The 17672-nt window shown below is 41.7% G+C and overlaps 1 protein-coding gene across 2 annotated transcripts in view; it reads left to right on the top strand.

The window, feature by feature from the left end:
• CLCN4 (chloride voltage-gated channel 4) overlaps positions 1 to 17672 on the top strand; it is a 50175-nt gene that overhangs the window by 11982 nt on the left and 20521 nt on the right. For both annotated transcript variants that reach the window (XR_014185840.1, XM_082070427.1), the window contains exons 2-7: positions 3435 to 3586; positions 3932 to 4031; positions 9887 to 10074; positions 15498 to 15620; positions 17224 to 17430; positions 17523 to 17603. Coding sequence is in view for 1 of the 2 variants with exons in the window: in XM_082070427.1 (XP_081926553.1) it covers positions 3435 to 3586; positions 3932 to 4031; positions 9887 to 10074; positions 15498 to 15620; positions 17224 to 17430; positions 17523 to 17603 (851 nt within the window). In the remaining variant the exon portion in view is untranslated. The remainder of the gene's footprint in view (positions 1 to 3434; positions 3587 to 3931; positions 4032 to 9886; positions 10075 to 15497; positions 15621 to 17223; positions 17431 to 17522; positions 17604 to 17672) is intronic.

The following is a 17672-nucleotide window of genomic DNA, read 5'->3' on the forward strand; positions in this document are numbered from 1 at the left end:
TTTCTCTCCCTGGACATGTTGTGTAGCACGTATTTTGGGGGTAGATTCAGGCTGAGATTGTAATTATCCTGCATAGTTGTGGTCTGGCCTGGTAAAATCCATCCCAATACTGTCATGTGCTGGGCATTGACTGCATACTTTAATAACTACTTTTTGCGTGATATGACTAGCATGTTGGTTAATTTTCTGGTACTATTAAGGAAAACTTGCCAATACTTTTAGCACAAGAATTACCAGAAGTTTCTTTATATAGCAGAGGGGGCTGCCTCGTGCTGGCAAGCGGTCTGAACTGCATGTTCTTTACAGGTCCTTTCCACTGTACGTAAAAAAAAATAGGTCGAAGTAAATAATCAGCAGAATATCACAGTGTTACAAAATAATGGGATCATCTAATCCTTTTCCCTCATTTCAGCTTCCCATTCCATTCCTTGACCATGGTTTGCAAGCCACTGAACTCAAGGTCCACTTGCAACTTCAGCTCCCTGGTGTCAGCCACGATCTCCCACCTCCAGACTCTCGTTTTCTTTAGCAAATCCAGGAGTGTGCTCTCATCTGTTTGGCCAGCTGTTGCTATTCTCCATTGTAACTCCTCTTAACTGCTGCTTTTTAAATAGCCTCAATCCTGTGGCTGCTTATTTGTGCTCAGCAGCCTTTGGTTTCCTTCTCCTGGATGTAACTCTCTTGCTTGATTCTCTTTCAAACATGCCACGGTGCTTGGAGATTACTTCATTTCTGCATTTAAAAGTGCTTCTATGGAACTATAGAATTATAATGGTGATGTAATTGTTGCCTATAAAAATAACGCTTTTCTCAACTGCTCGTGCTGAGCACATTGTCTGTGTCAGCCAAAAGGTGCTACCTGGTGGAGTGCAAAAAGCAGACACTGACAAAGCTGAGTATTCAGTCTTGTTACATCCTTAAAGTCAGCACCAGGGAAAAAGATTAAATGGAGAAGATTCAAGTAAAACAGTTGAAAATGGAGAGAGAGGGAGAAAAAAGGCAATAAATAAAGGGATCTGAGAAAAGCAGCAGAGTGTATGGACAGTTGATAGCTTGCCTGCCATGGATTTGCCTGTCTCAATTACAGAATTGGGAAAATTCCTCACAGATTCAGGGTCCAAATTCTGTACTCATGAAATCCCTATTTCTGGACCTGATGGAGGAAAGTGGGTAGCAGTTGTTAGTATCATGCTGGCCTCACCAGTGACCTGCAAAAGTTATCTTGTGTCTATCAAGGACCTACAGGGTCTGCAGGGCCAGCTCTATAAGACCCCCGAAGTCTGTATCTTTCCCCATTTTTTCTTGTGTTTTTTCACGTGTGGTTTGGTTCTGGTTTTGGTGGGGTTTTTTTTGCCTTTTTTTGGTGTGTGTATGGCTTTTTTGTTTTTGTTTTTCTTCTTGTAACCCTGTTACCTGTTTTGCTGTTGTTGTTGTTGTTTTGGTTTGTTTTCTTTGTTGTTTTTGTTTGGTGTTGTTTGGTTGTTGTTGTTTTTTAAGGCTTGCCATTTCAGATTACAAACCCTCTGGACCTTGTTTCCTAGGCACCTATTTCAGGATGGATGGGATTAATCACTCTTCAGAGCAACACTTTGTTAAATGATGAAGAAGCGCATGGCTGCCTCCTCCAGCTGCCATGGCCCAGGACCCTCCTGCCCATAGATCTGGGGTCTCTGCCCATGCTGGGGGACATGGCTGCCACTTCCCATGTGCAGGTTCAACCAGTAGCAAAGCTGAAGTATCCACACACACAGTTAACAGCTCCTCAATCTGTGTTAGTGGTGGAGTTTTTTTCTTGTCATGATCTCCATGTCTGCTTTGTCAGGTCTGAGTTTCCATGTATTCTGTTTCTGGTTTGCTCTCTTTTTCCCATAGTTTCTCAATTGACAAGGTCCCTGGTCAGGCAACCTTGCTGGAACAGACATTTGCACACTCCTGTGTGCCCTCATCAGTGAGTGTGACTGACCTGGTTTGGTTCTCCTCACTGCCTCCCTTATAATTTGTGTCAAGTTTATGTCTCTATATGTTCTTGTTCAGGCTTCCTCCCTTGCTTATTAACGCCTCTTGCAATTAAAAAGGTCCTTGACCTGATAACTTTAAAGGAGCAGACACCCAGCCGCACACCCTTACACACATCTTTCGCCGTCTCTAGAGCCAGTGTAGGTCGTTCTTACAGTCCAGACACCAAACTTTCAGGTGGCTGAAGTTGGATTAATCCAACCCTGTGAGCCTAGGCTACTTCATCTAGTAGGTTCTCATAGTACTAAAGGCTCCTCTCACTGGGAATTATGTCAGCCATTTCTGGAGCTTATCATATTAGTGACTACTTTGGGACCCTGACCCTTAAAGGACATAACAGTCATTTTTACACCTAGCCAGATGTTGCTGAGCTCTCTGTGGGAAAGAGAGTTACAGTGGTTATGAGGTAACTTCTTCATGCTTTGCTTATGTGGATTGCATGAACAAGGTTTAGTTTCCAGGGCTTCACAGCAATGAGCATGGATGTTTCTTTGCTTTCATATCTGTAGTCTGTAAAACCAAAGAGCATGTCCCCAAAAACTGGGCTGAAAATGTCCACTCAGCCTGTGTGCCACACTCTGGAGTGTGTGTTATTCCACAGCCTACTTTCATCTCCATTTTAACTACCAAATGCCTCTCGTAACTGCTTGTTACAGTTTGGAGATGGGTATTTCTAGATTTCCTCTTGAGCTCTAGCAGGACATGTGGTGACTGTTTCTTCCCCTGCTCTCTTAAAAGCAAACTTGAAAAGTTTGTATATTGGACAGAAGGTAACCACTCGAGTTCTCCCAGGAACAGTTCTGCTCTGAGCCCTTCAGAACCAAACTTGAAGAAATTACTGCATTTCTAGACCTGATGCAGAGTTAACGTACTATGATCTCAAGATTTGCCTTCTGACCAGTGGAAGGAAAGTGGATCAATGCAGGGAGCTTTGAGCATGCAAAACTAGACCACAAGGCAGCATTATGACTACTAATGGTGCGTTATAAAATCTGCAGTTCATGATGAATGGTAAATTCTAGTGTATTATAATTTGTTTTCTGAGCTGGTGACCCTGCCTAAGCAATGATCTTCCTGCAGGCAGGGCACTCCAGCCAATGTGTGATCAGGATGTGTCACTGCAGAAGAAGCCCAGAACCATCCTGAGTTGTGGGTCTCTGTTTTCAGGAAAGCTGCTATTTCTGCACTTGGACACTGTGCTTTTTGTATGTGCTTTTTAGGGTTTGCTAAGCTGTTGAAGTAGTCTTCAGCAAAATACTTTCTGTAGTGGCAACACAAAGATTTCAGCGAGTGCCCACAAGGACTGCCGTTTCATGGTCTCTTGACTTTGTGGCTTGTGGAGGTATTTTGGAAAATTCTGAAATGTCTGGCAAAGCTGCATGAATTCATTGACATACTTGTTTTTCCTCTACGTACAGACCCTAATATGGTTAATGCAGGGGACATGAATGGTTCTGGCAACCTGATGGATTTTCTGGACGAACCTTTCCCTGATGTTGGAACTTACGAAGATTTCCACACCATCGACTGGCTGCGGGAGAAATCACGCGACACTGACCGCCACAGAAAGGTAAAGCTGTCCGGCTTTGATGCGTTACAGTCTCTGTCTTAGAGCCATCCTGGTCGTGAGAAAAAGCAGAGTTTTCTGAAGTTATTGCTTCATACCTTGTTGTATGACTTGAGGAGGACTTCTAAAAATATGGATGTTGTATGCCTTGAGTTCATGCACATGAAAGGGCTTCTGGCAACTTGATCAGCAGAGCATCTCTAAAAAATGATTGGGACTTGGGGGAACAGAGAGTAGAGAATTTGTATTCACCTTCTAGGAGGGTAAATGTTTTTTGTTTCAAACATTGTATGCTAACATTGTGCCAGACTGAATCAGCAACATGTCTCTATATATGTTTAATTTCAGATAACAAGCAGAAGTAAGGAATCCATATGGGAGTTCATCAAGAGTTTGCTGGATGCCTGGTCAGGATGGGTTGTTATGCTTCTCATAGGACTAAAGGCAGGTATGTGTGTCTTAGCATTACACTTACGCCCAAAACCATCTCACCCAAGTCTGCTGCAGTGCCATCTGCTTATCTTTTTACTTCATTGTCTCTCCTCTGATGTTTCAAGCTAATAAGACAGCTATGCATCCATGCAGTTATAATCCATAGTAAAAATATCCACTTGGAAAGTCTCCTGCTGAGTGCTGACCTAGAAAAAAAATTTATTCACCAGTAGAGGGATTTTTCTATTGCTTTTGGAAATATGCATCTGAGTGCCTTAGACTCAATGGTCTGCTTTGATTTTCTGAATCTTTGATTCACATAAGTAAATTTTATTGGAAGGATTTTTTTATCTTGTCTTCACTTAATTCTGCAAGAAGTTATTATGATGTGTGGAAAATGTTGATGGTGACCACTCAAAGGGGAGCTTTGTAAATTGCTATATCCACTGGCTTATCTTCTTTATATATGCATGAAGGGAAAACACAGTTTCAGACTCAGTTTCAGATCTTCTTCCAGGCCAGACAGACATATTTAACAGCCTGCTCAAACTCAGATGGCAAATTTATTGATTTCCCAAATTGCTCCTGTCTTCTGCTCAGTTCAGCACATCTTCCCACTTGGAAAGCTGCACTTCTCTTACCAAATTGAAACAGCTGCCATTTTTTATGCTCTTTCAGTGATGTCAGGGTGCTCTTGTATCATGCATGCATGACATAAAGTTTCACAACTTCCAAGTGGTGTGAAATTCCTGCTTACCAACTGTAAAGTTAAAATGTTTATTACAGTTTTACAGGAGCCTCAGAAGTACTGGGGAAGTTCTTGAGAAAACATTGCTGAAGTAGACAGTTTTGGCAAATTATGGTATTTTGTAGAGATACGCTTGTTTGCACAAAAGCTTTGGTGGGAAGGTGAGATGGAAAAAGAGTCTGACAGACTGTGTATTACCAGGGCTGACAAACCCTGCCTGAATGCTAGGGTTGGACTCATCTGGAGAATTCTGCTTGCAAATAAAGTTAGAGCAAGTCCTGAAGGGCTCTAGTGACCACCCACAAGCTGGTCAGTAATGCCTTCAATCACAGAATGTGGTGTACTCTCACACACTCCCATTTTCGTAAAAAGATCCCAGAAGATTTGTTTCAATTCCAGCTTGCAATGAAACCTCGTTCGATGATCCTGAGGGTCTCTTCTGACTGGAATGATTCTATGATTCTGTTCTGTGACTCTGTGAAATCCTCAAGGCTGTCAAAAGCCAGAGCTGCTGACCTCTGATAAGCTCTAATTCTGGCATGTCCAGCATGGGAAGAGAGGTCAAGGGTAAGCTGCAACTGAGATGTGTTAGCTTTTGCAACCTTTTCGATGACAAGGATGCAGAGCAACATGTTTTACCTGACAGAATCAAATCAGTCTGTTTTTAAACTGGGACAAGGACTTGTGAATTGGCTAGAGAAGAAAAATTACCTGCGTGCTCCTGATCTGGGCTGAGCTCTGTAGACTTCTTTTGCCTCCTGTTGAAATGACACATGTGCTCTGTGCCTTCAGCATTTCTCGGACAGGGCAAAGGTGGAGAGTCATCATCTCAACCTCAGTGAAGGGTCAACACCCCTTTGATGAGTAAGGGGCATTACTGATGCATGGATGATGTTTCTTAGCTAGGTTTGGGGAAGGAGGAGGTGAGGTTGGTCGTGCAGTCAAGAGATACTTCATGTCGTTTCCCTCTCTACTTGAAATATTGCCTGCTCAGAGAAAGTGGCCTGCTACAAGGGCACCTGTGTGATCGCACAGGGTTGCGTGGACCAGCGTGGCTCCTCTGTGGTCCCTCTTCTCCTTCTGAGCCAGGAAAAGCTACCACTGCTCCAAGGGGAGCAGCCTGGGTCAGCCACGGGTGCTGGGTGAGCTCTTGGGCAGCTGGGTTCCAGCATTTTCAGAGGCAAGAAGAGGAGAGGGAGACGAAGGGCAAAGCAGCAGCAGCAGTACCCAGGGTGTGAGGGTCTTGTGAAGCACCCTGTCCCTGCTGCACCCTTGCTGGGGATGGAGGGCAGCAAGGTGGGACTCCTAGGGAAGGGAATGGCAGGAGCCTTCACGTGTTTCCAAAGGCACTTGGATAATTTACCCAGGCCCAGGAGTTTAAAGTGAGCTTAACTGATTTAGAAGCCTAAATCCCACTAATCTGGTCAACTGAATCTTTCAGATTTTGCAACACTCCAAAGGCTGCACCTCCACAGTCAACACAAGCTGATGTGACCAAAAGGAACAATCCTCCCCCTCCGGTGTCCTCTGCTATCAGGCTCTGTTGCCTTCTGCATGTGCAGCTACACAGGGCAGGTGAAACTGGGAACTGACTTCGTGGGAAAAAATGGGTTTTGGCCAGATTAGTTTTCAGTTGACAGTGGGCTCAGCAGGGCTGGCCACCACAGAACCACAAGCAATCAAAATATTGCTGATGGGAAGTAGCTGAAGGAAGGAGGAAGGAAAGGACCATCTCATTTGGCAGTATGACTCAGGCGATTTTTGGAGTGTCATTGAACCTGCATCTTTCAGATGCTGTGTGGAGGGAGGAGATGATACTGTCAAGTGGCTGGAAAGACAGTAAGGAGCTTCTGGAAATGAGGTCTTGGGAGCCAGAGCCTGCTCATTTTGGGAAGGGGGAAGGAGCAGCAACACCAACAAATGCTGTTTGGTGTGGAGATCAGATGCAACCTGCTCACATGATGCTCCAGAAAAAGGCACTGAGCACTACCTGGGCCTGTCTCAGTCAGAAAGTTTGCAGACTTTCTGGAGAAATACAAAGCAATGTACAGGGAGATGAGCCTAAAAAATCAGCACCCACACCAACAATTTTTAGGCATTCATTTTTAAGTAATTCTGAGTTTTTACTGTGCCTATCCTGCCTGTAGGCCTGTGGCTATCCCTCAACCTAGCCATTACTACTAGCCAACTGAATGTACATGCTATCAGCAAAAGAGTCTGTGTTTTCTAAAGCTATGTGACAAAAGAGTACAATCATACTAATACTAAAATGCTCTGGTTCTGGCACTGGATGTGCAAAAAATCACCTCTGTAATTTAGTGCTCTGCTACTTGGGTGATGCTGTTTTCTGGCACAGGTGCATCAGGAAAATGATGTTTTCAGTGCAAATTTTTAGCATTGTCATAAGCGTATTGTAAACGAGTATTGGCCATCATCAAACGAAGGAAAAGGAAATAACAGGCTACTATCTCAAATGTAATTCAGCATTTCCTGGCTTTGGAGTGCTTTTTTATTTTTCATTTTGGGCAGGAGGTTACATAGAGGGGGTACAAGTTCTGTTCCTTTGGTGGGAGAAGTAGGGAGATAAATTTAGCTCTATTACAGCCTAGACAGCTACAGTAAGTACAAGAAATTAAAGGCTTGGCTTTTTGAGATGCTGAACAATCTGCAACTTTCATTTATTTTACTTAAAGTTGCAAAGATTCAGAACTTGGAAAACTTTAAGCTCTGGTCACGTGTCTTGCAAAGCATTCTCTATTGCACTATTATCCTGCATGTGCTGGTCATCTTTTCTTATGATTTTCGTCTCTGTAAAGCATGTGTAGTAAATTGCATAAACCATTTTCCTCCTTATGTGGATCCCAAAGCATTTTGAAAAAGGGATTAGATCAGCTGCATAATTAAGCACATTTTCTTGGAGGTACTGGGGTGCATGTGAACTTGTTATATTAGAGAACTGAATGCTTGTTCCTCATACTGTTTATGAACTTTATCAGGGAAAAACATGCAAAAAGCTCTCTTCCTTTGCATCTTCTACTAGGTACCATTAATACTTAATTGCCTGGTTAAGTAAGATGTGAGCTTTGAAGACTGAGGTGACTACAGAGGATGATAAAGGTACATCAAGAGAAACAAGAGGCACAGTATTCAGTGCTCATGTCCAAGGGATAAGGATTCTTTGTACAGTTCCCTGAAACTTTCAGAAAATTGGAGGAGAATTTAGAATTTACTGCAGAACTGAGCAAGCTATGCTTGCTGATGTTACTAGCAGCACAGTGATTTATCATCATCTAAGAAGATGGTTCTTTGTTTCCATAGGAACTTGGGAAAGTGGAAAAGAGTAAGCAAGAGAAACGCAAGGGCTTCATGAAGAAAAGAATTGGTACACACATCATTACATCCTTCTGCAGCCTTTTTTTTGTTGTTGTTGTGATCTTGTCTAGCATATCTGTATAGCTATTCAGATCATTCCTGTACATCAAAAATTATTCGCTGCCACTGCAGCCACATCTCTTGTCAGTGTGGGGACAAGAACATTTATTAAGGGAGTGAGAAGATATGTGTGAGGATCTCTGAACATTGGTAGTTTTTTTCTGTTCTGTGGAATAAAAAGCAGGTTACATATGCCTGAATTTATTTATTTTTTTCTTTTTTCTCCTTTTTCAGATAAATGAAAAGCAGAACACTTTAGTTCCAGGTCAAATAACTGGATCTTGAACCCAACTATGTGTCCTGGCTGCTAGGGAAAAGGGGACCAGCCCCTACTCTTGCTTCATGTAATTGCATACTCAGCAAGAGCCACAGAGCTAGAAGCTTTGGAATATAAAACCAAACCATTTTGCATTTTCCAAAATATTTTTTCAGTGTTTTAGTCCTACTGAAATGTACCGGTAAATTCTGTTCGAATTCATTATGGCTTTTCTGAAATCTCATTAATGATTACTGGTAGAAATGTTGTTGACTTCTACTTTCCACTGTATGTGAGACTGGTTTGGAAAACACTAAATGACTTTTCTGTCATTTGGTGGTTTAATGCTTTCCAGAAACTATGCAGTAGGGACTGAAGGCAGGTCTGCAAGTTCTGTCTTCTGGATGCTCCCAGGCTCCCTGTTCCTGCTGGTGTTGCATTTGTGAGGACACATCTGCTCCGAGGGTGTTGCTGCTGGGGCAGGTTATTGTCACTGATGAACAAATGCATCAGAAAACTAGGCTTTTCTTTTTGTGTGTGTCTGGCCACATCAAGTTTGTGGGGTAATCATCAGGATAATAGTTTTAAACTAAAAGAGGGGAGATCCAGGCCAAACATGAGGAAGAAAGTTTTTACAATGAGGGTGATGAAACACTGGCCCAGGTTGCCCAGAGAGGTGGTAGATGCCCCATCCCTGGAGACATTCCAGGCCAGGCTGGATGGGGCTCTGAGCAACTTCATTTTTGAAGGTCCCTTCCAACACAGACTATTCAATGATTCTGTGAGTTTACCCGTGTCTGTGGTCGGTGGCCACCGGGTGTCGCTGTAGGTCTGTGTAATTACTAGGGAAAAACTGAAATAAGGGTACAGAGAGAGAGTTTGAAGGATAATTCTTTTCTGCATGTTGGATTGCTAAAGAATGTACACATCAAGAGTCCGACTCCGTTAAGTTCATAAGTAAAAATTTGGTATCCCTATTGTTTCTGTACTGAAATAATCCTTCTAAAAGGTCGTCATGCTGTAGGAAAACATAAGTATCCTCCTCCTCCCTTACCCCGAAATACAGTGTGGTTTAAGACCTGCAGCCCAGTGTGTGTACAGAGACCCAGAGTGAAGCCCTGCTGATCTCAGGCAAGTGGTGCACCTGGAATGGACTGCAGGATCAGGCTGTATCTTAGCTATGCCTTCCTTGTTTGGCATTAGTCAGTATGAAAACCACAATATTTAAAATAAAAGCTTTCTGAGGGAACACTGAAGGTCAGGCAACAAGTTGGTTGTTTCTTTGCAAACTCACTGTTACCCCCAGTTTGGTATATACATGCTTACATTGCAGCTGCTTCCTCATTTCATGGGCTTTTGCTGTTATTATAATTAGAATTATTTTCCTTGCAACCTGATATTTTTTAACATGCTTTTTCTGCATTTCTTTTCCCAGGCACGTTAGCCGGAGTGATAGATTTAGCTGTGGATTGGATGACAGACCTGAAAGAGGGTGTCTGCCTGTCTGCCTTCTGGTACAGCCACGAGCAGTGCTGCTGGACGTCTAATGAAACTACCTTCGATGACAGGGACAAATGTCCCCAGTGGCAGAAATGGTCTGAACTTCTTGTAGGCCAGTCTGAGGTATGGGAGACCTGATGAGGTTGGGGTCACAGCAGGCCAGGGAATGCCCTTTTTTCATACTTGCTGGTGTTCCCCCCCGGAGAGTTCCTCTCAAATTCATGAACTGAGGGCGTTGCAAAATTTTTTAAAAAAAGGCATTTCCACGAGTAATATCTGCTTAACTTGGGGAAGATCTCACTGTTTCAGTGTCGTGTGTGATGGAAATTTGAGAACTGCGAGATTGCTTTCTCTTTCTAACAGTATTAAACCAAAAGTGTTTCATAACTCTCATAATCACCAGACTTGAGCTGCTATCCTTTTTTTTAAAAAAAATAATTTATTTTCTAAAAATTTTTATTTTAAGCACAGTTTTATGGGACAAAAGAGGTGGTCCCTGACAAACACATTTAGGAGGAAACTGTCGGGATTGCAGACAGATTTTATGTATTCAAATGCCGTGAGTAGTAGTGGGAGCTGCACAAGAACTGCTCATTGTGCCCTTGCAATCAATTTCTCTATCAGGTAGCAAAATATTTAGCTAAGTGCCGAAAGCTGGGCAAATAATGAGCTCCCTGAGAGATGACCAAAGTGAAAAATTTGCAGGGAGAAAGGACAGGAAAGGAAAAAGCTGATCTGAATTTACATAAAAATTTTATTTTAAGAACTTTTGAAAAAAATCAGAGTAATTTTAAATACAAGGAATGTTGCTTCAAAGCAAAACAGATGAAAGTTTTGTTTTGAAGAAATGAGAAGAAACCTTTCTATACTCCTTTTAGTGGATGATATTTTTTTTTAAATATGAAAAGGACATTTTATTTTCAAACTAATCTCTTCAATGTATTGAATAATATTGATTCCTTCAGAACTCTAATTTTGGGGCAGAATTATTGTCTTGGATTGCTGCCCCCCTATTTCTACAGGAGACAAAAATGGAATATGACATGGAGGTAGGATGAATGTGGCTTTGAAGAGAATCGGCTGAAGTATGACTTTAAAAAAATTAACTGGTAATGCAGTTTGGTCTGTCACAGGAGAAGAAAAGACATACTTCAATGGAATAAATCATCTTCAGTCAGGCAATTAAAAAATGGGTGACTTAGAGAGATTGTCTTGGATCTTCCCCCAGTGTGGAGGAGGTCTGGTCCTGCAGAAAGCGTTTGAGGGCACCTTCATGGCCATACGGGTTTCTCATTCATGTTCCCTTCTGTGCTGCTTCAGCTTTACAGTACAAGGAGTACTAGATAAGAACATCTGTGAGTGTGTATAGCCCAATTTTCCATAATCCTAAGTAACCATAGTGAAAGTAGTGGGATGTTCACTGTTCCTGAATATTCCCACCATTTGATCACAGGCAGAAATCTCTCTGTACATTTTCCAGTCCACAGTGCCAAGCTCCCCTTTGCCAGAGGTTTTGTAGGTTCACACTGGTTTTCATCAACAGATGGTTTGGGTGGTTGTGTCTTTGTAACAGTGGAGAAATATTACGCTGGTATAAAGTTGCAGGACTGGAGATGATATTGTAATTTAAGAGAATGAAAAAATGTGGGAAGGGGAAAAAAGAGGAGAATGTTACAATTGTTATGAGATTTGGAAATCCTGTGCATGTGTTTGACAGGCTGTTACTCTGAAAGGCTTGGATAGATGAACAGAGCATATCCTTGAGAAAATATATTGCTTTCACCTGCTACTCAAAATCAGCAGTCATGACTGTTTTATGCTGGGGCTGATAAGCAAGTTATCAGCTAGGTGAGCACTGTGAAACTTTACTCACTGTCTTCAAATTGGGCTTCTCACACCCTAGTATACTGTCACAATGGAAAAAAAAAGTTAATCTTGGCTTAGTTATAGGCTCTTTCTCAAAACAAATGGGCTTCTAGGATCTGTGGGTTTTCTGGCTGCCACAGCCCAATGGATGCTATAAATATTAATAATATAGCTGCCAATTACTGTTACATTGAAATCCCAGGCAAAGCCCAATAAAAATGTGAATACAGAAAGTTAAAATTCTGTTTTGCAGCAAAAAGCTTACAATATAGGCAAGTTTTGCATGATTTCTGTAGCTGTAGAGGACTCCAAGAGGGATCAAAATACACTGAATTTGACTGCATTTCAGGATAGTTTAATACTTTTTAAAACGTTATTTCATTTTGTGCCTGATATTTGGGTAACTGCCCTATAAAATGCATGGTGCACAAAAGGACTAATTTGGAGCACCTTTTGAACACAAAGTACTTGGAACAGTTCCCATAAAGGTACTCTGGTCAGATATGTCTTCTTTTTGATGCATAACTGTGACTCTTTCTTATCATAGACAAGTAAATTTGACATTTTGAGGATCAGTTCTTCCTTGTCCTTTTGCCAATTTATGGCTGTGATAAACCCCATACATATGTTCTCACTGTGAACTGTGCCTTTTCCTCTTGAAAAATGTTTTCAGTGTCATCCCCCTATAAAATTAACCCAAAGCAGAATCTTGATATAAATTATTACGGAAAACATGATAGCGCATCTGTAACATACCAGGCTGTGTTTTCTTCCCTAATCACTGTTTTGTAGGCCAATGATAACCTTCACCCCTTTGGTCCTGAGCTGCTTCCAAAGAACAAGTGAAGAGTTTTTTTGATGCATGAAAGTTTCAAAACCTCAGATTCACTAAAGGAGTGGGTGGGTTAAAGCACATCAGATGCCATCTACTACAGCTACATCTCTAGCCAGTATCTGGTGACCCAGAGCTTCCGTATTCTGTGGATCCTGGTTAGAACTAACCTCAACTTCACTGAGGCTGAGGACCCCATTTCTGGAGCATCACATCTATACAAAGCAGAGGAAATGGTCCTGTGTCTTCCACGATTTATGACACTGGATCCAGCAGTGGGCTGGCTTCTAGATGTCCTGTCATGGAGCTGAGACCTGCAAGACAAGGAAGCCCCTCTATGCCTGGAACACACTTCCCAGTTTGTAATGTCCACTGGGGGGAGGCTGCAAGCTGTGAGATCCCAAGTCAAGTCAGAGTAGAACTCTCAGCCTCTGGAGAGCACAAGCGTTGGTCAGCCATGGATGGCATCCTGAGAGATGTGTTTTATCTTAGTATGCTGGGTTTGTGAGGGTTGTTTTCAGTTGTGCTCCATTTGTACCTAAATTGGACTGACACCAGATCTGAAATACTGCGAGGTCTTGCAAACTAAAATACAAAGTTTTACTCAGTTACCCTGCAGGCTTCATTACCGTTGCTGCCAGGGTGAGTCCTGTTAGGCACTAGTGGGAAAAGTCTTAGCAGAATCATCTCTGCTGATGAGAGGTTTTGGTCTCTGATTCCTGTGTATGTGCTTAAGACTTCTGCTCCATGCCTTAGTAATGGCATGGAATGAATGAGAAATGAACCGTACTGAGTTACTACTACTTCACTTCCCCAACGTTATGTTAGTATTAATCATGAGAAACACCTGCAACTGGACCTGCAGAATGCCAGGTATCTGGAAAATGTAACAGTGAGAGCTGTCCCAAGGGGCAAGACTGACCTGGCCATATAGACTCTTCTGGGGTCCTGCCGCAGTGCTGCAGGTGTATGTGTGATTGCAGTAATGAGCTGACATGGTTTTCATGTAACTTCTGAGATGTGAAACTAGAGGAAGTAAAAAGAAACAAAGCTAATTTTACTCCAGTGGATTTAGAAGCAAAACTGCAGCTTTCGCTTAACACAGTAGGGCCAAATTGCTGTAATGGTATTAGTCTTCTTTGGAGTCACTGCCTGTGCATACTGACATAAGAATTTTGCCCCAGGGCAACACATCCAGAGTTTTCTCTAGAGTGAGAGTAAATATTGCCATAGCTGTTTGTAATTGAAAGCACCAGGAGAAGACATTTGTGAGGAAATGAGACCATCTTCAGCTGTAGCAACAAAGCTCCATGGTTACTACAGATGGATGTCAATCACTGTAACTGCACGATCCATGACTGCTTAGTTTCTGGGCATTGGGGGATGGTATCAAATTGCTCTGCTGCTGTTATCAGCAAAGCCATCTCTAACTTCAGCAAACATAAGGACCTTAAGAAGTTCATTCATAAGGACAAGGGCAGTGGTTCCCTACTCAGTGGTTCCCCTACTGTCTTTTCAATGGGACAGAGACCAAGAAAATGAGGCAAGCAAGCATTTGTGCTATTAAAGGTTGATTCCTTGCAGGCTTGAAAAAAAGAATTCTTCTCAGCTCTAGGTTTTTTGTGACTGGGAACAGGGCCTGACCAGCTCTGTTAACTGAAGACATGATACAACTGATTAATGCCTGTTTTCCGACTTGATTTATCATAATGTTGATATCCAGGCTGCTGTCCTGCAGAGCAAAGACAGGGCCCCCGATGTTCTTGAGCAGCCGGGATTGCATTTGGTAGGAAGAGTTCACTTAGAGGTGAAGGATTCTTACCAATTCATGCACTGAGGTTTATCTTGGTTTTTGTTCTGTAGTGTCATGTTGCTAGAGGGGATTGTTTGAAGGCTTAAGCTCCTTGTATCAATTCGATGCCTCTCACGGGATTATCTTTTGTCTGTGCAGGTGGGGTTTTTGAAATTAATCTAAAAAAATATGCTTGTGAAGAGGGAGAGGTATTGTAAGGCAGATTATAACAACAGTTTTGACTTGACCATTGGAGACAGGTAGAAAGCTTGAAGGTCACTACTGACTATGCTTTCACTATGGCACTGCACAATCAACCATGACTAATGATCATTAGCATTTCCATTTTGTCAGTAAAGTTATTCAGTTTGAAGATAGGTTTATTATTGACTGTAATACTTTTAAAATATCAGGACAAAAATGATTGAGATGAGTCTGAGTGGGATCTCCCAAGCTATTGTGTTTTCAAATGCCTTTCAACCCTCTAATAGATAGCGTCATATAGAAGGAAGGAATTTATTTATGGTTTTACCCTTCCAGTTTGTGAACTGAAATGGCTGCTGATATGCACAGGGATGCCGTTTGAAAAGATCGGCATCTGCATGGAAAGCTGACCTTTGAATACCAGCCCTCAGGAAAAGATGTATCAGCATCTCATCCCCTGTCACCCACTATGGGATGAAACAGCAGGTTCCTTCATTAGGTGCTTTTTTATCACCAATTACGTTTGCCCTTATGACAGATTTGTTTGACATTTTGGAAATTTTTTTGTGGTTGACTTCAGTTTTTACTGCTTGAAAGATGCTCTGTTTAAGGTGTTTGGGTCCCTTGCAAATAGACTGTATGGACTGCATTAGGTATATATTAGTATGCTGCTTCCTTCCATGAGTAATAAAATTGTTGTAGTATATAAAACTATTTGTTCTTCCTGAGGAAAAGCAGCATCTAGCATGTAAATGAAAAGATGAGGCTCCATGCCAGCATGTTCCCTAGTAGAAGCATGAGATTTACCAACATGCATTTGTCTAACAATGTTTGTTACTGTTATTTTTCTAGGGTGCAAGTGCTTACATTCTAAACTATTTTCTATACATTATGTGGGCTCTATGTTTTGCTTTCCTGGCAGTCTCCCTGGTCAGAGTGTTTGCTCCCTATGCCTGTGGCTCTGGAATCCCAGAGGTGAGTTTCTCGCTGTGGATGAGTAACCAAAAAACAAACAAAAGAAAGAAAAGATCATTTGCCACCTTTTCCCATTACAGAACTGTACTGTGAGATAGCATTGGAACAAGAAGATTGTCTTCCACCTCATCTGCCTTCATTCCTCTACCTAACATGCCTTTATGGTGCTCATCTACATTTTCCATAGTAGAAAATGTTCACATGTTACTGTGACAGGCTAATGTACATGCTTGTTCACTGCCAGAGCTTAAATTCAAAATCAATGTCTCCCAGTCATCACTTGATGTACTCCAACTTATTGTGGCTGGGGCCCATAGTCACTAGAAGATTATATAGAATTTTTCTTGGATGAAGTTACTTGGGCCACTTACAAAACCAGTCATTTTCTAGGCTAAGCTTTAAATAAAACCTAAATAAAATAAAGAGGGAGAGCTACAAAGCTAAGGTTTCCTAAGCTGCTGAAGATGCAAGATGCTCATAATTTGGGATGCGTAAAGAGTGTCTGGCTGTCCATCTTCTGCAAATTTTGTCCTTGTACATCATGTCACGTGGGCATGACATCCTTATGGCACCCAAAATCTCTGCCTGGTTTTCAGTATTTTACGTGTTGAGCCTCTGTCCCTATTTAAGCTGTTAAAATGAGGCACCCTATAATTCAAGCAACATAGCTACTCAAAGTTTTTGAAATCAGGGCAGTCTTTTGCCATAAGTGCTATAGAACCACTGAGATTATTACTTAGGAATCTGGCAGACAGAATAAACAGCCCAAATTTTAGAAATCTTGGCATACTTTTTTTCTTCATCTCCAGAAGCATCCAAATGTTTCATAGCCAATCAGGAAAAAAAACCCACCACAAATAATTTGAAATACTTAAATCACTTCCATGTTTCAAAGTAGTCACATGTGTGTTTGTTACATGTTTATACATCTGTGTTTTAGAATTTTTTCATAGTTAACTGTAAATCTAGTTTCCAAGTGGTAAATCTCTCATCTGAATTGATGCTCAGCTCCAGTCCATTTCCAGGGCTGGAATCCAAATTGAAGTCCCACCCTACAGCTTATGTGTCACACATGTGTACTTGCTTTATTCTAGCCACTCACATACAAAATTAAGAATAAATGTGTAAAATAAGATCTCTTGGACTTTCTAATTTCATAATACTTTCATTCTTTTATGGTACGGCCATTCCAAATATTTAGAACTCTTTTTTTCTTGTTTTAGCTGGAAAAAGTATGTGGTTGTTTATTTGCTTTTTTTTCCACTTTGTTAAAGTTGGGTTTAGTTTAACTCTGATCCTGTAAGCCAAGGAATTATGTAGCAGTTTCGTATTTCTATTGATCTCTCTAAGACTCCTTACCAACACAGAGGACCACCCCTAAGAACAGTAAAAGTGTGGTCTGCTTAACCCCTGCTCAGTTCTCACTGTGGGAAAGTTACCCTACCTGTGGTTTCTTTCCCTTCATCACTGTCTCTTTTCAAAGAGTCTGCAATTTATGTATATATTTATGTATTTTAATATTTGCTGGGGTTTTAACTCCATTTGTAAGTTCAGAGTAGCAAAGGTTTCTTCAGCTCTTCAACATGTTCTTCCTACTTTCCAGATAAAAACCATCTTGAGTGGGTTCATTATTAGGGGCTACCTGGGAAAGTGGACACTTTTAATCAAAACAGTCACCTTGGTTCTGGTGGTATCTTCAGGCCTCAGCCTTGGGAAAGAGGGCCCGCTAGTCCACGTGGCCTGTTGCTGTGGAAACTTCTTCAGCAGCCTTTTCTCAAAGTACAGCAAGAACGAAGGAAAGAGGAGAGAGGTGAGGTTGGCTCAAATCGTCTCGGTTTTCCCTGTCCAGATACTTGGTGTTTCAAAGGACTCATGCCTTGTACATAAATATTTGCTTTGTAGGTGCTCTCGGCTGCAGCCGCCGCAGGAGTTTCTGTTGCCTTTGGGGCTCCGATTGGAGGTGTACTTTTCAGTCTGGAAGAGGTGAGACCTGGCAGTTCACTTGCTTCAATAAATATATTTTCACTTGATGCCTTTTTATAATATTCCTTT

The sequence above is a fragment of the Streptopelia decaocto genome (assembly GCF_964273445.1).
Source record: "Streptopelia decaocto genome assembly, chromosome: 1".
NCBI lineage: Eukaryota > Metazoa > Chordata > Aves > Columbiformes > Columbidae > Streptopelia > Streptopelia decaocto.